Source organism: Pistacia vera, unplaced genomic scaffold (genome assembly GCF_008641045.1).
Source record: "Pistacia vera cultivar Batoury unplaced genomic scaffold, PisVer_v2 Contig782, whole genome shotgun sequence".
In the NCBI taxonomy this organism is placed as follows: domain Eukaryota; kingdom Viridiplantae; phylum Streptophyta; class Magnoliopsida; order Sapindales; family Anacardiaceae; genus Pistacia; species Pistacia vera.
In genome coordinates, this window is record NW_022196648.1 from 73,644 (window position 1) to 98,561 (window position 24,918).

General features: G+C 33.7%; 1 protein-coding gene across 2 annotated transcripts; it reads right to left on the minus strand.

The window, feature by feature from the left end:
* Nucleotides 1-17,394: 17,394 nt before the first annotated feature.
* On the minus strand, nucleotides 17,395-22,008 carry LOC116116770 (protein IQ-DOMAIN 1). Of its 2 annotated transcripts, none has more exons than XM_031402817.1 (5): nucleotides 21,782-22,008; nucleotides 21,081-21,167; nucleotides 18,938-19,237; nucleotides 18,504-18,857; nucleotides 17,395-18,250 (listed from the first exon to the last, which is right to left on the minus strand). In XM_031402817.1, the coding sequence occupies exons 2-5, from the start codon at nucleotides 21,162-21,164 to the stop codon at nucleotides 17,558-17,560; spliced, it is 1,431 nt and encodes a 476-aa protein (XP_031258677.1). In that variant the 5' UTR covers nucleotides 21,165-21,167; nucleotides 21,782-22,008; the 3' UTR covers nucleotides 17,395-17,557. The 2 variants fall into 2 exon arrangements, with proteins under 2 accessions (XP_031258677.1, XP_031258678.1); XM_031402818.1 differs by having other exon boundaries at nucleotides 21,081-21,182.
* Between the last annotated feature and the right edge of the window lie 2,910 nt (nucleotides 22,009-24,918).

Below are 24,918 nucleotides of genomic sequence, written 5' to 3' on the forward strand. Positions count from 1 at the left end.
AACAACAAAGGCCAAAAGGGTGGTAATAATAACGTACTATGTGGCCTCAACTTCTTCAGATAATCAAGAGCTAACAAATATAGTGTTTGTAGGTGGCTCTGAAACTAGTGCCTAACAATATAACCTTCATTAATCTCCTTCTGGCAAAAGATGAAAACTATGACACCCTAAAAGAGGAAATGCAAACTTTGATTTCATTACTTAGGCCTTTTCTAGAAGAGATTCACAGTATTCTGGTGAGCTTTTTTCTTTTGCTTACAACACAAGTCTGATGGTGTTACCCAATTTCACTTGTTCATCCTCTAGTGGTAAGCATACATTGGACAGCTCCTGCTTCGGACTAATTATATTCTTAATGCTTAATTATTCTTGTAGGATGGAAGACTATAATTCTTGATATCAATCAAATTACCTGCTGCTGCACCTAAAATATGCCTAAAATCAATTTTCCTTTCACAGTAGTTCACACAAACCAGCACGTAAAATAAACTACATCTCTCTTTATCAATGGCAGAACACTTCTATTCATCAATCACACAAACCAGTCCCACCAAATTGACTAGATTTCATTTCATCAACTCAACTCCATTCAACACATTCATCCAACCAAAACAACAAAATTGAAAATAAAAATTGAAAAAGGAAAGTGTTTAATTACCAAGACGAAGAACAAGCGCAGAACAAGAATCCAGAAGAACAAGAGCGCGAAGACGCAGTAACGCAGATGGAAGACGAAGAAGATGGTAATGGCTGGCTACGTGTTTTAATTTTTGAAACTTCCCCAAAATTTTTAACTTAAAACGCGACTTTTTTTTTTTTTATTACAGTAAAGGACAAGCGTCCATAAGGGTGGGACAACCGTCCTTTACATAAGGGACGGCCGTCCAACCCTTACGGACGGTCGTCCATAACGAATGGACGGGCATCCATTAATTATGGACGCCTGTCCACAATAAAGGGATGGCCGTCCACCATTTATGGACGGCCGTCCTTTGTTTTATTTTTTTTTAAAAGCAAAAAAAGAACGTAAAAGAAAGGACGGGTGTCCTTAAGTAATAGACGCCCGTCCATTATTTATGGACGGGCGTCCATAAAAGTTGGACGGTCGTCCATAAAGAATGGACGGGCATCCCGTCCACAATAAAGGGACGGTCGTCCACCATTTATGGACGGCCGTCCTTTGTTTTATTTTTTTTTTAAAGCAAAAAAAGAACGCAAAAGAAAGGACGGGCGTCCATTATTTATGGATGGGCGTCCATAAAAGTTGGACGGCCGTCCATAAAGAATGGATGGGCGTCCATTAGTAATGGATGCCCGTCCACAATGAAGGGATGGTCGTCCAGTGTTTTTTTTTGTTTTTTTTTAAGAATTACTTTTGGATAGGCGTCCATTACTTACGGACACCCGTCCACCATCGTTTTTATTTTGATTTGTAAAAGCAAAATAATGGACGGGCGTCCATTACTTACGGACGCCCGTCCACAGTGAAAGGACGGCCGTCCAAAGAGTTTCTTTTTTTATTTGTAAAAGCAAAATAATGGACGGGCGTCCATTTCTTACGGACGGCTGTCCGCAATTGGGGGACGGGCGTCCCCAAAGTTTTTTTTTTTTTTTTTCATATTTGGGTCAAGGACGGGCATCCATTATTTATGGACGACTGTCCAAAAGTAATGATGGACGGCCGTCCCTAATGTTTAAAAAAAAAATTTATTGTATTTTATTCAGGGACGAGCGTCCTTTAAATTGGGACGGTCGTCCCTGGTATATGGACCCCCGTCCATATAATATGGATGGGAGTCCATTTGAGTGAATGTCTGTTCAAATTTGATGGACGGCTGTTCACTAGAAAAAAATTGATAAAAAAGTCAGGCACCTGATACACGTAGGCCGGTACATATTTTCTATGCAAATTTTTCGGTGTCCGTAGCTTTGTTGAAAACTAATAGCACTAAATACTGACCACACATTTTTTAAGTGGGGTTAATACCACTTACACCCTCTAAAAGTAAGCTAAATACAATTTGGCTCTCTAAGTTCAGACTTAGCCATTTACACCCTTTGTTTGTCGCCTACTTTTGGCATTAAATTGGATGGAAGACCGGATTTGACTATTGCAATTACAAATTTACCCATGATTTATTCATAAATTGACCATTTTATTCCTAGGAAAATTATCATTAAAGAGAAAATGGCACTGAAATGACTCGAACCCGTAACCTCAAACATGAAGGGTTACTTTCGCCCCCTAATAGAAGAACTTAAAATATTAAATTTAATATTATTAAATACCAAATATTTTAGATGAACTTTTAATTATATTAAATTATAATAGTTTTTCAATATTTTTAGATATGAAATATATTTAAGGCATTTTAAATATAATAAATTTTTATTTTTATTAATATTAAATATTAAATTTAATGGGAAAGGTTCAGGAGCACAATTTCTTTAACACAAAATTTTACACAATTTTTAAGTTATTAGATCAACGTATTTTGAGTGGTTGAGCTTCAATAAAACTTGCATAAATAATGCACTTTGTGAGCTCCCTAATTTAGATGAAATCTCAATCCTTGAAATGCATTAATTTAATTGCTCATAAATTTTGTCAAAACTTCGTGTGAAAAAGTGGTGCTTCCAAACCTTCCCCAAATTTAATAATATCAAATAGTACTTAAAATATATTATTGGTGTGCTTTCTGGAATTTAAATTATATTAGGAAATTAGAACAAAAAAATAGAATAGTTAATTTCAACAATTGCCTCGTGTCAGAATTTCACTAGGTAAACTCAAAAAGTAGCATCCAATACAAGAATATATCATAATTCCATAACTTTCTTTGCCTTGAGGATTAAATATTAGTGACATTCCTCATTCCTGCTGAGTATGCATGCAATTGTTCACTCTAGATATAAATGTAATTAGGCGAAACGTTGAGTTTTCATGCAGTTTGTCTTCCTTTTGATCCAAAACCCCTTCCTCCATATTGTGAGCTAAAGTTGTCCTTTCACTTAAGACTTAGATATTGGTAGTCACAGACATTTTGTACTCTCTCACTCCATAATTTATGTAATCCAACCTCTTAGAAAAATCTCCTACATACATGAAACCGCAAAAACATGGACTCCATGAGACAACAGAGGCCTCCATATTTCCACTCATAAATTTTCAACCTTCAAAGACATTAAGCATGATATAATTTGAGGTGGATCTGACTTCTCACCCAATAAAGCCTTGTTGAGTGGGAGGATTAACCCTTCGTATAAACCAGTAAGCTTGAGCGTGTTTAGTTAGTATGAGACATCAACACTCCCTCTCACGGTCAAGCCCATATATTGGGTTATGCCTGTTGATGAAGATAGTTGTAGGCTCTACCTCTTCACCCGTTAGTCAAGTACTCAACTCAACTGAACCTGACTCTTATACCATGATAGAATTTAAGGTAAGTTTGACTCCTCACCCAACAAGCACTACAAGAAATTTAAAAAAATGTGACAAAAATTTTCATCATAGAAAGTGAAAAATTCGTCTTAAAAAATAATGCGGGACGATAAACCAAATTGTCCCTAAAGTTGCGTTACCAAAGGGTAAGTCCCCAAAGCCACACCATTGGGGACGAACTAAGATTTCGTCATTAAAGATTATCTATTTTGTAATGAAATTTTTTGTCCACAAAAGAATAATCATTCGTCCCAAATAACACTATTTCGTCGCAAAAGAAAAGCATAATTGGGGACAAAAAATTTCATCCCTAATTGGGTACAAATTTTCTCTTCCTTGTCTGTGTGGTGAATTGGAGACGAAAATTTTTGTCCCTGATGGTTTGGTGAATTGGGGACGAAAAATTTAAAAATTTCATCCCTGATTGAGTTGATAATATGATGATTAATTGTAACCCCAATTTATGAATCAACCTTGTTAATTTTCCTTCATGATAATACCCAGATTCATTTTCACTTCACTATATAAACCAACAAAACAACAAAAGCTGAGCTTCCCAAATCAAACTGCACTTCTTTATTGACAAAGACTGTCGACAATACAATTCCTACTTACCACTAACACGAAATCTTCTAAGTAAGTTTCAGGATTCCAATTCCAAAAGAGTGAAACAAGAAACAAAATTAGTCAATATGATGTTCTTGGGAAAGCTTCCAATCTTCAAAACTGCTGCAGCTATCCTTACAGTAGCTCTCAACTGTTATCCTTTCTTTGATACCATGACTTGTCTATGGAAGTTCGCCACATGTTTCCAAAACCTTCTCTACCAACTGAGGCCAAATTTCTATATAAGGACTACGCTAACAGTATGTTGTATCATCAACTGATCATAACCTGTAACTGCTACCCAATTAAGCACCATGTTCTTCATAATCTTGACTGACTGCAGACGAATATCTTGTTCTGTGGTGTATAACTCATCTTTGCTCTGAAAATAAGATAAGTTTGAAAGACATTAGGAAATGAAAAAAAAAAGAAGATAAAGTGCAAGTTGAAGCAATCAGTAAGTAGAGTTTTACCATGCTTTTGAGTTTGCATCCAAGGGTCAATTCTGCAAAAGAACTTTCTATCTGAGTCAAGAAACAATAAGGAGCCTCCCTGCCCAAGAAAACTTTGGTGTTCAATCTCAGAATGCTTTTAATGTCATTTGTTATCTGAGGAATCTTGTCCAAATCATCAATATGCAAAGGAATTTTGATAGCCACAGCACGCCATTGAGCACGTGACTTATTCACAATTACCTACAAAGATGACAAGATGATTTTGTGTGTTAATATGATTAAAAAAACTTCTAAAGGACTTTCTGAGATTGATCATTAGAATATACTTCAAATTCAAAATGATTATTTCAATAGTGTTTGGGTTAATTGTTATTTGATAGTCATTTGAGGGTAACTATGTCCGGAGTGGTTTTTAGTTAAAGGCAAAATAGGTATAAAATTAAGATTACATGGGGGCGTTTGGATCATATAATGTTTTTTTATCTTAGTAATAAGATTACCGGAAAGAAATAATACATTGTAGATTACCGGGTTTAAATTATTATTGTGTTTGGTTCAATTGAGATGTATTAATAATTAATGTGCTTGGTTGACAGTAATAACAAATGTCCTTAAATACCCTTTGACTAGAATGCCTTTGGGATGATTACTTGTATTACTAATTAATCTGTTTGGTTGGCTGTAACAGCAGATGTCTTGATTACATTTTACTAAAATGCCCTTTAGATGATTACTGGGTATAAATAATTAACGTGTTTGGTTAATAAAAGAAATGATCAATTAACAAATTTCTTTTTCTTATATTTTAGCCAAGTATTTTATTATTAAGTCATTTATTGACAAATATACACAGACTATTGAAACTCTGAAAAAAAACCTATTGTATTTTCTTTTGGGTATACATTCAACACCTAACCCTGGTATTCCAACAAATATAGTTGCCATCTCCCAATTTAAAACTCTATCTAAAACTTTGATTTGTGTATTGCCACAAATCATAGTTCATACATGTTAATTTCTACTTTAGTTCAATTGAAGCCTTTTGTTTTTCAAGGCAAAAGAAAAATTGTATTTTTTTCGTTTACACCATGGCTGGAATTTAGATGCAAGTTTCCAAATTTGGGGAAATTTGTTAACTTTTTCCACTTTTCTTGGGCCGAAACTATGTGTGAAAAGTGTGAGAATTATTGGTACATTTGTCATATCACATATTTTGGAGTATCTGTGCATTTACATTATGCTGAATCCAAGCAATGTACCAATAAATTAACTACAAGCTGAATAAAGATGCTCTTTAAATCTGTGAACCAATAATAATACATAATTCCGCACGTTGCAACAGTGAACATAATCACCACCATTTTTTAAGTGAACTCAATTTGACATCTGCAAATACTAATTACACAATACTCAATACACAATAACCATACATAAATGAATAAAGCGCAGCCTATGCTACTCAACTTCACACAATAGTTTGTCACGGAAGGCTGTAAATTCAGTCGGTGTAAACCAATCATGCGTCATCTGTGGAGAATAAAAATCAACAACAATAACCCACATATTATAATTGAAGAGACAATAAACAAATCAACCTGATCAATTAAACGACTGCAGTACTTACAAAGTAAGAATACCCGTCGTTGATTGAAAAATCTTATAGGGCAGCTTCCACAAACTTGGTTATATAATACAGTACGAAATATCTGCAATTCATGTGGTTCCATTGTTAAGGGACCTGGTGAGTGCATTTATCGGTCACAACAAATACATGAAATACTGAACATTCAACCACTAATTACCATCAACCAACACAATATATTGTTTTATCACCTTAGGCACTAGCAAATGTAGTTTCTCAACCACTACTGGGTGCTTGGGCAATGTTCTTGATTCATAAATATCCCTCACAGACCTGCATAATTAAGTTTGGACAATTTGAAACCCATTCCAGTACCACATCTCGAACAATACAATTTCATCATGTGCTTAAATGTGCTTGCAAATAATTGTGAAATAATCAAAGTTTACCGTCGAATCAGAGGTTACAGCGTCATTCCGTTTTTTTATCCAAGCGAATCAAGCAGCACCATGCATCGAGTTTTAATTTCCAAGTTTACATATCCACCAAAGTTGCACAAAATCAGCAAACTCCAATGACCATTGTCAGCATAATTTATGCATATTATCAATGTCAACTCTTAAGCAACCAAAATCAACCCATGCCCGCGTTTGGTAAGTATAAAACAAATGCCTACAACCACAATATCTTCACTCACCAGAGGACTATAGCAATCAACACATATTTCCTTGAGAATATGTTCAATTCGTCAATCCACTTCAGCACGTTCCCTTTGTACACTTCTTCTGTGTACATAAAAAACCACATGTAGTCCAGGGCGATGAAATTGTGCAAGTTGTCTCCTTTAAAACTCTTCTACAACTTCCTGCAGATCAGAAATATGCAGTCAATCATATGAGGTAAACATATTATGTAAATATGGCGTGAAGCATGTAAATTGTAAAACAATTTTGTACCCCATGTGGAGGTCAATATACTGCTGCTCAACATCCCCCCTCCCCTTTTGTTCGCCAATCGCCTACTTGACCTTCGTTGATTTGTGGCACCTACATATGTTCATCATTCATTTACATTAGCAAACAATTCCAAACATCTTTCATAACTAAAAGCATTAGTCAGTTTATGAGTTGCAAGGTTGGTACCTTTGCATTTGCTGCCTTTTAAGGCTGAAGGAATCTCTTGAAATCATTCATGTACTGAATGACTGATCCCACCTACATCTGCACATCAATCAATTATGAGCTACGTTAATAAGCATTATTGCCAACCATACAACAAATTGACACCATAACTATCCAATCGTAATACCTTTCACATTGCTATCTGTACAAACTGTGTGGCTCTCTTGACATTGTTCACAAACTTTTGCGCTTTTTGTCGTCACTACTGGGCAACGTGGCAGTCCTCCCATCGTTCCTACACACCAACCCACAAAACAAAGCACATCAAAAGGGAAAGAAAACAAAAATTATAGAACTGACACTTTATAAATGCTAGTATACCTTAACCGTACTTTCCTGGTGAACTAAATGTCAGTTTCCATAAGTAAATCAAAATGCCACATTCACCATACTAAGACAACAAACATTAAAGCACAGACATGCAGACATCCTTTTATACATCACTACCAAAGTTAAGAGTTTTTTACCTTCCATATTAGTGATCTGTACCTTCCAGTATTAACTGCAAACTAGAGCATTACCATTTAATTACTAGACAGATATGGTTTTGGCAAAAAAATAACAAAAGACATCATCCTGTATGCAATTAGAATATAGGCAAAGTACAAATACAGGAATACAACCACTGTGTCAGCATACTAATAACCCTGTGAAAAAAAAAAACCCATTACAAGACTTCACTAGAAATCAAACGTTGGTCGGTACTCATTACTTGCTCTAAGCTGCATCTTCACAAAATCTCTCTACACGTGCATTGGTAATCCAAACAATATATCTATCTTGTGAGGTTCCTTGCAAATCTCCGTGGTGGCTGTCAGCATCTCAGTGACTGTGAATCCATCCAATTGAGAAATGATCGAATACACCTGCCCTTTACGATATTTCTCTTGGGTCTCCTTCTTGGAGTAGTCAACAATACCCTTCAGCTCAACACGAGTCCCAGCCAAGGCAGTCTCAAACCTGCCCAAATGTGGTGTGTCAGTCTGTTGATTTTTCAGTCTTTTTTTTCCTCCTCTTACTGCTAACCGCAACTCTGGTTTGACTAGCAATGACCGCCGGACAAGTAGAATCAACCACATCATCCTTTGGCAGGGCACTAGTGTGCCCGTCAACATCAAGATCTACATCAACATCGATGTTCATCTGTTCATCATTGTTGTCAGTAGTGTCATTATCCAAATCTTCAACAGCATCCACTACTATCTCTGCACCAGCTTTGTTGGCCCTGTCTTTGCCGTAGATGGCGACAAAGGAATCATAGTGCACCCATGGTTTGTGTCGTAGTGTTTTCGCAAAATGATGACTCTATAAAAAAGTTAATCATCATAAGATACATTACATTTGTATGAGTACATATAAATATGAAGTTCATAAAATAAATGTACACAAATAAACCAACACAAGCATACTTACCCGGACCCAGTCATCGAAGACATCCTTGGTACATGTAATGCATTTCTCCTCATCATTCCACCCGAAGCCACTACCTTTCTCAAGCATCTCGTTGATTGCATTATATTGCCCCCTCAACATCTTGACCCTCGAGTCGATATGCGGTTGTGCTTTCAGACCACAATGAGGAAGCTTTTCCTACATCATCTTTTCGACCTCAGCCAGGTAACCGCATTTGAACCCCCGCTCAGTTCTCCAAAGTGGCTGCTCTTTCAGCTCCAGCAGACACTCCACCAACATAGCGTCCTCATTTTTTATCCACTACTGCTTACTTCCCTTAGCCTTTGCCTTTCCCTTTCTGCCCTTTTTCGTAGGCACAAGGTTGTCATGCATGCTAATGCTTCTGTCGGACTCATGGGACCATGATGCTAACCTCTCTATATTGCTGAAACAAAAAAAAAAAAAGGCAGATTAGTGATATTAGGAAAAAAAAATCAGGTTACAACTTCGTTTATACATAATGTCCAAGCTACTGATATACGCGATATTCATAATTTTAAGTAAATCAACAAGAATAATACATGAATGGGATCAATTAACATTCAACCATCCACATTACAACAAATGTAAGTCAAAGTACAAGTCCACAAACAAAGCATATGTGTTTGGGTTCATTCATACATGGCAAATCAAAAAAGACAGAAATTTAACAAGTCATAACACTACACATAAACTAAACACAAGCACAAACATTCATTCCGCACAACCATCCAAGTATTGAACATTTCAGCCGCCAAATTGTCTCTAAATGCAGTCCACGCGGCACTAGGCTCAACGTGCCTGATCAATTCTCCATCGTCATCCTCTTGCCCTTCATCATTCACCTCTTCTTTATGAAATTGTGCAAAAGACAACATGCAGTAATGATTCTACATTAAGTTTTGACGAGATAGTAAGATGTGTCCTTCAATATTCCTTATTGAGCTTTCAGGATGCTGAAACATCACTCAATACAATTTCTTGCTTAAGAGTGTTTCATGTTGAAAAATTCTTGCGGTGATACCGATTGGTGACCTTGCCGCCATTGACTCAATTGATATCTTTGTCCTCAATAAGAGGCCAAAAACCCTTCCCCGTTAGTGTATCCATCATCACATAAATAGTATTGCCCTAAAATAAACAATTTCAAGTCAATAACAATTACTAAGTGCACTATTATGGCAAACCCTAACATTAAAAATACAATTTATTTTGTTATATTACCTTGGGGGACTTTTAATCCATTTCTCCTAGTAATGGCATCCTTAAGAACTCTACCATCTGCAACGGAATCTTTCCACACAGGGAGGACATATATAAACTGCATGTCAGGTGTGCATACACCAAGGACATTAGTTGCGATTTCACTTTTCCTTGACCGGTACCTAGGTATATCGTCAGTGGGCACATGAACCTTTATGTATGTTCCATCTAAGGCTCCCAAACAGTTCTAACACAGAACAATAAAAATATTTTAGAGAAAACACTAAGTCTAATTTTAATAAGCTATTGAACTACATGTGTATCCTAAACTTAGTGATTAGACTGTACCTTGAACCATTTCCACCGATCATCGGTTGAGTTATCGGGAATGGCCTCTAGTTTTTTAAACAGCAAGGTATGCAACCTTAATACGACGTTCAGGACTAAGTGAAAATTGCGGCTTACCGTCTCAGTGGATCTACGCATTTGACGTTTCATGACTCTGGTCTTTTGGTTATGGGCAAGGGTGTGAAGAAAGGTCCCAACTAATTCTTCTACTGATGAATGACGAGTTAATTTTAAGTTGTCATGTATAGTAAGTAAATTACATAATTTTTTAAATAGAGCCCTATTCATCCTACAGCTCTCAAAACATAACTCATCACTTTGGAAAAACATGATGTGTAAATTGAGCAACCTAACCTTAAACATAGACGCAAACTCACTGGCATATGATATAGCAGCCCTACGTCTACCTCGTATATTAAGTGCATTAGCCAACCCAAGAAGGACGAGCATGGTGTACATGGTTTCCAACATGTCCAAATGGAAGACTAAAAGGGCAACCAAGTGCATCTTCTGCCTGACTATTAAACAAGCCATAGTTGTTTCACATAATTCATGGATGAAAGCATAATAAAGTCAATCAAGCATGTACAAGTCCTTAAACCCTAACAAGCAATTGTATATGGAAGAAATAAAACTGAATATCAAACCCTAAACAACATAAACATCAGAATTAATAATCTCACCACCAAACAAAAATTCACCTCAAACACTCATACAATTCTCAACGTACCACACATAAAAATTTCTCATCCATCACACAAACCAACTTAAACATCACAAAAATTTCACATCAATCCCTCAAAACTTTCTTCTTTAGCAATTCAATTGGTATTATATTATTGTGTTTTCTTAAGGTTATTGTACTACAAGTTTCCTTTTAGGACTAAATTTATTGTTTGTTGTCAATTTTTGTGTTGTGGACAACAAATATTTCAATCTGATTTGCATGCTCAATAGTATGTACACTTTTCAGGTTTATCTTGATCGCAGGAATCCAATCAGATTTGATTTTATCCAGTTTCGTAACTACGCATGCTTAACCTATTTTGATTAATTCTTAGGTTGTCCAATAAAAATGTTCCAATAATGATTGTAATATATTTTTATTACCTTTCTAACCAACGAAATCTCTTTCTCATGCTAAAAAGTGTTTCATACCTCATGGACCACAACATATTTGGACTGTTTTTTGTTTTCATTGTGTAGTTTGTTGTTTCTTGGGCATGTCCAAGGTTTTTAGCAGCAGCGGAGGTTTGGTCTCCTAGGTTGTAATATTTTCATTCTTTTATACAATTACCTCATTTATCGAAAATAAAATCTAATACTCTTTCATTTGTTTCTGTAGAAATTGTGAGTAAGAAAAGACGATAATCCCACCACAAAAAAGTTTTTATTATTTGTACTCCATCATTTCTCTTAGCATTCAACTAGAGCATAACTTGATTTGAAGGTTGATTATTTATGTCATTGGTTATTTATGTTTATCAAATTTTCTGATTTTGATTTGTTTGAGGACCTGGTACTTGATGGGAAGTCAGAAGAGGTTGAAAGGTATCTTTCTAGTTTCACAAAGGTTGATGACACCAAAATCTATTTTCAAATTAGGACGTTAACACCGAAAACCCTAAGCTTAACCAATAACAATAATAAGTTATTCTAAATTTAAAACATGGCCACAAGCACATGCCAAATACCCATAAATTTATATCGACTAAAAACATCATTTCTAATAATAACAATAATAACTTATTCCAGTTTGGAAACATGGTCACACTCACATGTCGAATACCCATAAATTTATACCAACTAACACCATCATCTCACCATACTAAACCCACTCCAACCGTGCAGCCAAAAATCTATGTAGATGCCCCCTAAAATAGTCCAAGGAAAAGCAATATCACCCAAAGCACAAGTAACCCAGACATGCCAAAGCTCCAACCACTATGTTATTCAAATAATTACCGAATGCACACAAAATTCCAACAATAAATCAATTTCAGCATTTCAATTACCTGGCCAAGTCAATTGACCATATATACATAGTATTTCAGCCACCATTACATGCACAGATACACAAAAAATGCAACCATAAGCACATGAAATTCCAGCCACAATTGCAACCATAACAGTAACCCAAAATGCAGTCTATACACACAATTTTAGCCTTAACACACATAAAAAAGAACACACCCAACCAAACATAAAATACAAAAAACAAAGCAACCCTAAATGCAACGCAACAAATCACGACACTAAACCACCAACCTACTGCCATTTCGAATTATTTTCATGTCATTTCAGCAGCAAATCGGTTATTCCACGGCAATATTACCCTTTGTAAAGCGACACAGACCAACCCTCTCAATTTAATAATCTTCCTACAGCATAAGGAGGCGAGGAACTTATCGAAAACCATGATTGGAGTGCTGTTGGAGCAAACAGATGGTGACGAAGAGCAGAGGTTGTTGCGGCGTAGATGCTGGACCAACGACAGAGGCAAAATGGAGAAGTTAGAGTTTGAAATTGCAATCCAAACAAATCACGTTGCAACCATAACAGTAACCAAAAATGCAGTTCATACACACAATTTCAGCAATTTTAGCCCTAATACACATAAAAAAGAACACACCCACCCAAACCTTAAATAGAAAAAACAAAGAAACCCTAACTCAAACACAACAAATCACGACATTAAACCCTAAACCCTACTACCATTTCAAACTATTTTCATGTAATTTCAGCATCAAATCAGTTATTCCACGGCAATATTACCCTCTCTAAAGTGAAACAAACCAACCCTCTCAATTTAATAATCTTCCTACACTATAAGAAGGCGATGAACTTACTGATAATCGCGATTAAAGTACTGTCTGGAGCAAACAGAGGGCGACGAAGACTCGACGTTGTTGTGGCAGAGATGGTGGACCAACAGCAAAGGCAAAATGGACAAGTTAGGGTTTAGGGTTTCAATCCAAACAAATCATGCAACATACAAAGGAAAGAGGGCAAAGGACTTATCGAAAATAGCGGTCAAACTGACGAACTGGCGAACGAGATCGATGAGAAGAAGACTCCAGCGACGGCGAACAAGTTTTAGCATAGAAAAGGAAATCGTACCTGTTTGTGCGATTTTGAAATTTTTTTTTCTTTTCTACTGTAGTTTTAATGAAGTTCAAGGGCATATTGGTCACAATATGCAAATATCTGAGGATAATATGGGTACACCAATCTTCGTGGCATTTCTTAAAAAAATGATAAAAAGCAGGACAGTTTTGTCCGGAAAATCAAAAAACTGAGGACAAATATGTCTCTTTGTGCAAATTGGCTATTTTGTAATTATTAACAAACCAAAGGATATTTTCGTCCGCATAATCCACTGTTTAGGGGCAAGATTGGACAGAAATTATGATTATCGAAGTAATGTTTTAATAACAGCTCCCCCTCAGGTAATATTATTCCCGGTAATTTACCTCCTTTTTGGCACCGTTTGTCATCTTATTTTTCGGAATGTTTTTGTACAAAAATGTCAAACATGGTTATCTGCTCAATTAAACAAATATTACCCATTTTAAAAAATTTCAAACCAATCCAAACGGGCCCCCTAGGTAATCTTTAAATACCACCTCTTGAGGTGGTAATCTGATTACTCCCTATTTTACTAATAGTAATCACTATTAGGATTGAAAGTTTACCATAATCTTTTATTACTTTGAAACCAAACAATGGAATGTCCAGAATCAAAGATAGATTATCGGAGTAATCTTTCCATTGCCCTAACCAAACACAACCTAGGCGTTTTTACATATACCTAGAACTAATAATATTTACTCCCTAATTAGTTTTCCAAATTTCATCCCTAAAAATGCATTTTTCACAATCGATGATAAAATCATATTTCATCCCTAATAAATTTCCAAATTTTGTACAATTAGAGACAAAAAATTTCGTCCTAGAAAAACAGGCTTTTAGCTACAAAAATTTTCATCCAAAAATAATAAATTTCGTCCCAAAATGATTTCTCTCTATATTATTTCATCATTTCCTCCAAATGACATTGTTGGTGGGGGTGCAAATTGAGTGCTAAGCATTTTTTGATGAAATTACAATTTCGTCCCCTAAAATGACAATTCTGGGATGAAACTGAATTCGTCCCTAAATTAAACATTTGTTGTAGTTCCAAATTTTACCCCTAAAAATGTATTTTTCAAAATATATGAAAAAATAATATTTCGTCCCTAATGAATTTTCCAAATTTTGTACAGTTAGAGACAAAAAAAATTTGTCCCAGAAGAAAAAGGTTTTTAGCCACAAAATTGTTCGTCCAAAAATAATAATTTTCGTCCCTCAAAATGTATTTTTACAATCGAGGACAAAATTATATTTCGTCCCTAATAAGTTTTCCAAATTTTATACAATTAGAAACAAAAAATTTCATCCTAGAAAAAGAAGGTTTTTAGCTACAAAATTTTTCATCCAGAAATAATAAATTTCGTCCCAGAATGATTTCCCTCCATATTATTCCATCCTTCTCTCCAAATGGCATTGTTGGCGTGGGTTGGAAATTTAGTGCTAAGCATTTTGTGACGAAATTATAATTTCATTCCCTAAAATGACCATTCTGGGACAAAACTAAATTTGTCCCTAAATATTTCATCCCTAAATTTAATATTTGTTGTAGTGAAGGCCTGGGTCAGGTCTACCTCAAATTCTATCAAAGTATAACTAACTCCAAGAGATCAAAAACTCTAAAAACTGGTGGCCAATGTCCTTCATTCAATTCCTGATAGCATTCTAAGACATAAGGATCACATAGTTGTTCCAACTACATCATACTGGTGTAAGAAAATAACAGAAGAGTTTTTTTCTTCTCTGCTGGCTTATCATTCAAGAATTTTGCCAACTTATAAGTGCATTTCAATAAATTTTTACTTGCATGGTGTTGACACTTGATTTTGGATGCCAACGACTTGCACATGCAAAACGCTAAGAGGGTTTTAGAAATTACATGTGATGGATTCATGAGATTTGAATATGGAGCTAAGATTATATATGTTGCAGAAAACATAAATAATAGGCTAACAAGAGAGGTTTTTATAGTGGTTCGGATGCTTAAACAAGCAACTCCTACATCCACTGTTATTTTATTGATCTCTGACTATTTCTATGATATTGCCCGTAAGGCATACAAAGATGAAAAAATACAGTGTTTACAGAGAGAAAGAATTGGGCTCAAATCTATGTCTAGCTCTCATATGCCTAGCCTTCCTTTTCGGGAAGAGAATTGTCAATTTATACACCTTTGAGGTTAGTGTAATGAGTGTTTTGCAAGTTGTCTTGACACATAGAAGGCTCTCGTCCATTCATCTCTTGAAATGAGATAGGGTTGGTATGAATATCTTTGAGCAGATATGGACTTGGCAGCTAGTACAAAAAGATATTTATTGAGCAGACATAAGCATGACTTTATAGACATAACACATGGCATAAAAAAGTTTATTAAAATGCATGTGTTATTCGCCAATGAAATAAGACTGAAACTTTGGCTTCACTTTAACCTTTCTCCGATCGCCCATTCCCTCTAAAGTTTGGTCTAATGAGTCAATGGATTTCATTAATGGACTCCCATCCTCTTAGCCCAAGACTTCAATTTTGTGGCTGTAATTAAACAAGTTTCCTCAAAATGTCACCAATCCAAGTTGGCTATGGCCTACTTCTACCATGTATTGAGACTTATATACCTGGTTCAACTTTGGTGAATCCTGTTGATCATGACTTTAAGAGAACGAGACTAGTTCCTTAAACATCTCACAACAAATTTGCAGCAAGGTCAATGTCGTATAAAGGACCAAGCTGATCAACATTGGACCAAGCGCACATTTTGTAGACTGGAGCTTTCTCTGTAATCTTGCATCCACCCTACCTTACATGTTTCTCAACTTAAAGAGCGCGTTGCAGATCATCCTTCCATTTTAGTTTACTTTTAAAACTTGTCCTAACCAAATAAATCTCCCCGCATTTTTTCCATTTTCACTTCAACCAAAAAAAAATTAAACTAACCAAAATTTGAAGGCTCGCTTAAAAATCCCTTGATACTCTTACATAATTGCATTGCGCCCTCTTAAAAAGTAATCCTATTTAATATCATTTATTTTTAGTTTTTAATTAATTCTTTGTATATTCTATACTAGTTTATCTTTTATTTTGTTATTTTATTTAACTAAAGTATTATCGATCTCTTTTTTTTTTAAAAAAAAATTTAAAATCTCGTTAAAGAGTTTTAATGAATCTATTTATGATTAAATATGATGTAGTTTTCACTTTCTTTTCTTCCTTATTTTTTATGTCTTGCTCTACTTGAACTTAATTATTATATCTCAATAGTTTAGAACAAAACAAATTTGAATAATAGAATTCATGTTTTTTTTAAGTATAAAATTTTAAATTATTATAACATGATGAAAAAATAATTATGTTATATAAACTATATATCCTTTAAATATTAATATTTCTATGGTACCCCTCTTATCAAAAATTTTAGGTCACTGATTACATGAGTAGTATGATTCTGTATATAGTTAAATTATGATTGGTAGTTTCCTAAAAAAATTCGTTTTATAATCCCAAAACTATTAAGAGTAGATTCTATATTTTTATGATCGTAGATTTGGATCATCTCTTCGTGTTTATTTGTTTATTTTGTTAACAAGATTGTGGGGATATATGAGTCTTTTATTATTGAAAGCTTTAAATTAGATTAATTCTTTTATTTTATTTATTTTTAAAAACTCATTGTTTACCTGATTTTATTTTATTCTCAAACAAAATTGTAAGTTCTAAATTGTAGTTCCCAAATGAAGATCTCTTCTACACTTCTGTTTTGCCCTCACTGCAAAGTCCAAAACTTTAAATCGACAACTAAAAGTGACCCTTTTATAATACAAATATTTCCAAAGTTTTGACAAAATTAGATAATGTGAGAATCCGAATCCAATATTCAAATTATTTTTTTATTGTTTTTAAACTTTTTTTTTTTTTTTTGAAATTGCATTTGAAAACCACTCTCAAATTCTAAATGTTTCTTTAAAGATTTTTGTCAATCCGAACATAAAAATAAATTTATCTCTCATCAATCTAAAGGATAAATTAATCACACAAACAAAACATTATATTACAAATTCAAAATTTGTTCACCTTACAATAATTAAATATATAGTAAATGTTTTAATTAACATGTTGCAACTTCAATTTCATCACATTACACGTTAATTATATAAGAAATTATTACACAAATTCAAAATTAATTCAATCAAACAAAATCATGCCTCCAACCATGACCACCTCCACCACCACCACTAAGAGGCAGCCTGCCCCAATCTTCAGCCCCACCACAATAATCCGGGCTAAGACCCGAAACCCGCCTCACTTGTACCCGGATCCCATTACTGTAACCTTGGCTTGGACTCCTTGGAGCTTGATAACTTGCTGTTCCACCACCAGAAGTGCTAGAAGAATCATAGCCTGAACCAAAAACTGATGTACTTTTTTTTGTTGATGTGTTCCATTGTGGTGTACTTGGAGTACTTCTTTGTTTGATAGTCCCTTGGTTAATGTTTTGACTTCTCAACTTCGCTTTCGCTGACTGCGTTGACGCCATGTAGCTTGGCTGTCTATGCTGCAGTTGGCGCGTTGAGTAAGAGTTAGAGTCTAGCAAGTCGCGGTCGAGCTGCATAGGTATGGCGGTGGCGGTTGCGTTGCTGGAGTCGATTTCAAGGGTTTTCTCCGATAACATGTCGTCGGTTGTGGAGGTGTTGGTGAGTGTCATGTATGAAGCTTCGTGTTGGGGTAAGTGACGGCTGTGATAGGGCTGCGCCGACATCCAACGCTCCAGCCAGTTCCATCCCCACTGCGCTCTTTCATGCTCCTGGCCATAGAGTTCAACAGCATCTTTGCCATTTGTGTGCTCAGGTTGTACGGGTTGCTGCTGATGTTGCTGCTGTTGCTGTTGATATTGTTGTTGCAATAAATTATGACATGAACATTAGCAATTTTTTGGAGGAATTGTAAAATAGACTATTCCTTTTGAATTATTCCTTTTATACTGTCTTGAATTTGGGAAAAAAAAAAATCGTTCTCAAATGCCAATTAAACATGCAAAAAGGGTTTATTTCATACACTCTTTCCCGAAAATTTTAGGTGCACCAAGATTAAAGAATCCTGCAATCCGTAACTTTTATAGCTAATAAACCATTTACCTGATAGGCATAAGCATAAGCAAGGGCTCTCTCTCTTTTCATCAAAGAATCATGTTTTCTTGAAGCATCTTCGCTGAGTTTCTCAGACTTTTGATGGCGGCCGCCACCATACTGCTTCAACGGGCTCCTGGGCTTGTTCAATTCTTCATCTTCTTCTTGTTTGTCTTCTGTCTTCCCTTTCTTGTGATGCTTCTCGTGAGACAATTGGAGCCTGCGTGCTCTTACTCTCGCCTGCACTCGCACCAGCGCTTGCATGCATCGCATTGTCATTTGCGCTTGCTTTCGCACATTGTGGCCTCTTACTAAGGCCTGTAGCCTCACCAATCCCTTTAACGCTCGCAAAGCTCGCCGAGCCTAAATAATTCAGTCATATAATTTCCTATCAAATAAAAAAGTAAAACAATCAATGTATTGATTCAAATTGAGAAGATTACAAGGTAGCCTCTGTAATGAGATTGAATCAGAGTTGCAGCGCGTTCTTCCTTGGAGTGGCGGCCATAACCAGCCAATCGAACAACCTTGGCTGCTGCTTGAGCTGCGGCAACAGCTGCTTCAGCTGCAGCAGCAGTTGCTACAGCAACGGCAATTGCATGATTTCTATCTTCAGAATTAGTCACCGGAGTTGATCCCGTGCTCTCATCAATTGTCACATCCGGTGAACTCCCTGCCGGATAATGTTCAAAAGACACTACCTCTGGGGCCTCTTGTAATTGCCATTTATCTACATTATCTTTCTGCAAAAAACCATCTCATTACTCAGTCTCAGCTGCATTAATATCCATTCTTACTGCATCACCCACCCACATGAATCATACTGTTCTAAGCCAGTAATATTACAGGGCCAATTTAAACCATTGGATATGATCAAATACGCAATCAACAAGTATTGTCGATCACATCCAATGGTTTATACTAGTCTGGTAACATTATGAAACCAATAATTCAAGCAACACAAGAATTGTAATGATATGATAATATTATCAAATTTAACATATGTTTTTTTTTTTTGTTTTTTTTTTTTTGGGTAACTCTAAATGTGGCATGATGGTGATGAGACTCATAAAGCACATGGATGATGTGATGGGTGAGGTGGCATGATAAGAAAATGTCAATGGAGGCCGTAACGTTTTATGGCCATGATGACAGGGGACCATACATTTCATATTAACGGCATATATGCGTCAATGGTCCTGGATGGCTCGATGGAGTAAAGTTTTAAGCTTTGGTGGTTGGTCTTCTTCAATATGATTTCCATATGCCCTCAATAATTGTTACCTTATCTTTATATGCATACAAATGATTCATACTTATTCAATAAAATTTATATATACCATCCATTTTCAATGTATATAATATATCTACATTTTTCAAAATTAGATCTTGTTCATTATCCTACATTCATGTTGAAAGATAAAATTTGGTGTCTTTTATATTCCAAAGTTTAATTATGGGCTTGTTGATGTAGAATTTAAATTTTTTTTTCTTGTTCTTAAAAACAATGGATACAAAAATCTTATCAAAATGTGTTAGTAAAAATGAGTTGAAATGTTTCTCAAAATAGTTTTCCCATACAATCTAAAAATTAGGACAAAATCAGAAAACAATTAAATGTCGTTTTCTACTATTTTTTATCAGAAAATAAATTTTGAATTTCATATCAAACACAATTTCAAATATTAAAAATATTAAGACATAACTCACATCTAAATCGTAATTTAGTTTTTAAAAATTATTTTCAGATTATAAATCAAACATGCCCCAAAATTTTGTTTTTATTTTTTTAGTATTAATAAGAGATTCGGATCTTGGAAAAGTGTGTCGTTTGAACTTTTGTATATATATTAAAAATTAATAATATTAGATAAATAAATAAATAAAAAGTAAATATACATGTAAATAAGGTTAAATTATTTATGTTGTTTAAAACTTCACTTGACCCGGTATGCATGCATGCATTGGCCGGCAAATTAGTATCAATGAAAAGGAATTTCACCAACATGTATTTATTTATTTATATTAATATATTTTTATTTAAATAAGGGTAAATTAATTATGTTATTTAAATGTTTGTTAGCTTCTAATTACTATTTATTAAATTCTAGAAATTCTATTTATTAGCTTCTAATTCACATGTTTCAAATCTTTACAACTTTTAAGTAAATATTTTAACTCTAAGTTCAATTTACATTAATATAAGGGAGTAATGGTTGAGATTTTTTATGAAATGTTAAAATTAAAAAAAAAAAGATATTCAAAATTCTGAATATCAATACACGTGATCTAATTTTTATCACATTTATAATTTGTAGCTAACATATATACTTGTATTAAAATGCTACACTACAAATTTGGAAAACAAAAATATTAAAAGGTAATAATTTAATACCATAAATTTTGGCTGATATGTATGGAAATTAGGTGTAGGGTGAAAGTGAAAGTTAATAGAGAAATAAATAATAAAAAAAGTAAAGAATTAGCCAAAAAGAACAAGTCATAAAGAAAATATTAAATTGCTTAATTAGTACTCAAAACATCAAATCATTGCTTAAATTAGAAGTCAAAATAAAAATTAATTACCTTTTTCCCTGATAATTCTTTATTAGAAGATGATTGAAACACTCTCTTTACTGATGAGAACCAGCCACTCCCTTTTTTCCCCATCTCCTGGAAACGAATAAGCTAATTAATTGAACACAAACAAAATATAAATTAATTAAAATCATCTAAAATGGCAACAATTAAGGCTTAATAAATTAGAAAATGCTAAAGATAATGAAGAACCAAAATGAATCTTCACCCCATTTACTCCATTAATGTATCCATCATCTAAATTATTTTAAATCAATATTACATTCTTTTCTCATCTAAAACTAAAATCACAATTTAATGTGTATTCATATATTTTTCAGCTGATAAAATCCAAATTTAAGGAAAAAAACTTAAAAATTAAATAACTGTATAAACTAAAAAGTAACATACATGAGAAAATATGAAAACAACTGATCTGCAATCAGAATTTAATGCAGATTTAACATAGAGTTGCAGTGATTTTCATATAAAAAATCTACATTTTTTAGCATTCAAGGGAAAAAAAAAAATACAAATAAAATGTCTTACACCCGTCGTGAGTGAAAACATAAAATCAACTCATACATAAGAAAAAGGGATCCGTATATAAAGAAGAGCAACTTTGAAATAAAAGACGAAAAAAACCCAGAAAAGAGAATTAGAAGGTAATGTATAATATATATAAAGAGATGGAATTGGAGAAAACGAACCTGAGAGGAGGAAGAAAGGAGTTAGTCATGGCGGAGAGAAGTTTTGAGAATCATTTTTTTACATGCATTTGAGAGATAGGAGTTGGAGTTGGGAGTTGTTTTGTTGATCGATCTGATGATGGAAAACTAGAGGTAGTTATAGTTGAGAGAGAAAGAGTGATAAAAGAAAGAGAGAGAGAAAGAGTAGTAACTAGAATCCCCGCGCTTCCGCCGTTGTTATTTATCGAATTCACGGGGGCTCTTTCCAAATTAAAAATAGTTGGCGTTGAGCCTTTCTGATTGATTACCTCACGTCACCTCACCCTTTTATTTTCTACTACTCTATTTGGAAATTTCTGTGCTGCGTTCCTCATATAATAATTAATAAATACGATAAATACTTACAATTTACCCCTTGAGGTATCATGAAATAACAAGTTTCCCCTCAGGTCAGTTATCTTAAATAATATTTTACCCCTTCAAGTCAATGTTTGACTAATACATTTTACATTTTAAATTTAATAATAATGTTGAGTAGAATTAGATCAAATCTAATCTTTAATTAAATAAAAAGTAAAACTGCGATGAGTTGTTAATAAAAATTATATTATTGATGATGTTTAATAGGGGTGTTCAAAATCTTGAACCGAACCGGTTTTTCAGTTCAAGAAAATTCTTGAATCGAACCGAATCGGTTAACCGCTTTGAAAAAATCGGTTAATCGGTTTTGAATCGGTTTTCCCCTTAAATTGGATAAAACTTTTTTTTTTTTTTCCTGAATTAAATTGTGAACATCAACAATATATATCCAAATAAAAAATTAAAAATTCATACATATCCATTAACCACAACGAACAATACATTAAAAATTGATACAAATAAATTTAATTTTTATTTTATTTTAATATATAATATCCATAATGATTATTTACTTTATTTTAATTATATATATATTAGTTAACCGGTTTGCATTTTCACCCAAACCAGAAACCAAACCTAAAATCCGATTTTTTTAATTCGTTGAACCGTAATTGAACTGGTTTTCGGTTCGGTTTTTACATTTTTTTGAACACCCTTAATGTTTAATATGAATATCCTAATTTTATTCTTAAATGAGTAATATTGAAGGTTGTGATTAACGTTCGATATAAAGACAAAATGGGAAGTAGGTTTTAAATACATCATAATATTGTTAAATTTTAAGGAGAGCTACAGTAGTTGGGGTAGGAATAATTGGCGGTGAGAGATATCACATTCTACTTTACACCAAATTTCATAAAAATACCATGTAATAATAAATTCTAAAATTAAGACTGGTTTAGGATTAATGAATATGACACCCAATCTCATTAAAAAAAATTAATTAAGTTTTCTATTGTTATGTGTATATATTATGAGTTATTTGTTCTAAGGTTCCACCAACCAAATAATTTCGACTATCATTTTCTTGAAATTTAGACCTAATTAAATTCATCCATCAATTCATCAAGTTAAATTAAATTAAGTTTGCCTCGTTTTCATTTAGATCTATAGGTTTTATCAATTTGGTTTGGATATCAAACATCCCTAATTAAAATCACAATAATAATAATAATAATAGTTAGTCCAATTAATATAAAATTGAAAATAAATGTAAAGTTTATAAGACTTTCATTTTCAGACTTGTTAATATTAGCAGGCAAACAAAAAAAATCATCAATAATGCAAGATCACATGAAGTCCATGTTGCTCATTAGTCCCGTGACCATTTTATGTTCTTTTTCTCCCTTTCTAATTCTACTATGACAATTGAACTTTTATTTATATAAATTCTTTTATACATTTCAAGGAAGAGATATTATACTGTTTTTAGTGCTTCTGAAATCTAAAAATTATTTCAAGTAATAAATTAAATATGAGTCGGGATATTATGACTTAACATAATTTTTAATACTTTTTACGCACCATTCATCGTATACAATCTAATGACATGAAGAGATACCAAGTTAATATCAGACCTAATTACCTTCGATTAACAAAAATAAAATAAATGCAACCCCACATCAAATATCTTGATCTTTGAACTCATATTAAATGCTAATATCACAAGCAATAACTACAAAACTAAATTATATTTTGGTATCATCATGTTGTTTTGTTGGGTTTGGAGCATTAATAAATACATATTATAATTGTTGAATGTGAAGTCTCTTTCATATAACCATATTAAGGGCAATATGGTTCCACCACAAATAAATGTCCTTTCTTTCCTCTTATGTAAAAGTGTTGGTTGAGATTTCAAAGAGAAAAATAAAAGAGTTTAAAGGAGTTAGATAGCACATTGCTTGCATTAAAGCATAATTATAAGCAATAATAATAAGAGTATAGGCTTAGTTGTGTGCCTTTCTTCCTTTTGATAGCTAACTTTTGAGTGTGTGGTGACCATTTGACAATTGACAATTGACAAACACCTTCAACCAAATTCATTATGTAACTGTTCAATTATTTATTATGGGACAAGTTTATTACATTTTCACCCGTGAGGTTGGATGAAAAAAAAAAAAAAAAAAGTGTTCTTTATCTAATGCTAACACCCCTAAATAGAGATTCTGTCGGTTTAACATAAAGGTGCAATTTATCATTTTACATTTAAGAAATTTGTAATATTATCAAAATACCAAAAGTTCTAATCATTTGTCCATAACTTTGAATCATTTATTAAAAATGCTAACAATGTTTTACTCTTAACATCTTTTCTACCTCTTGAACGTTAACATTTAACTAACAAAATTATTATTCGGAAGTAGCAACCTTGAACCATTAAATTTAACTAACGAAACTTGTCTAGGAGTGAAAGCATTAATTTCCCAAAATTAAGGGGAAAGCATTTTCCTATCAAACCTTAGGAGCAACGTTGTAATAAATCCTCATGAGACCTAATTTACGTGTGCTTACTTCAAAATTAATTGCATTCATAAGAAAATATATTGGGACCATTGATATGATCTGTGATCATGATAAAGGGTACACATAAAATTGTTCAACAGTTGTGGAATAACAATATTAATTTTTTATTTTTAAAGAAATCTTTAGTGGCCCACCTCAACTGTCAAAAAATAGATAAATGTATATAGTTAATTATTTTTTAATCACAATAGTAATTTATTTTTGTTTTCAGA

Excerpts from the sequence above, each read along its gene's own strand:
- LOC116116770 (XM_031402817.1), bottom strand. The coding sequence starts at position 21,164 with ATGGGGAAAAAAGGGAGTGGCTGGTTCTCATCAGTAAAGAGAGTGTTT. Across the intron at positions 19,238-21,080 it reads AAGAATTATCAGGGAAAAAG|AAAGATAATGTAGATAAATG; the intron begins GTAATTAATTTT and ends GGTTTTTTGCAG. Across the intron at positions 18,251-18,503 it reads CTTATGCTTATGCCTATCAG|CAACAGCAGCAACATCAGCA; the intron begins GTAAATGGTTTA and ends CAATATCAACAG.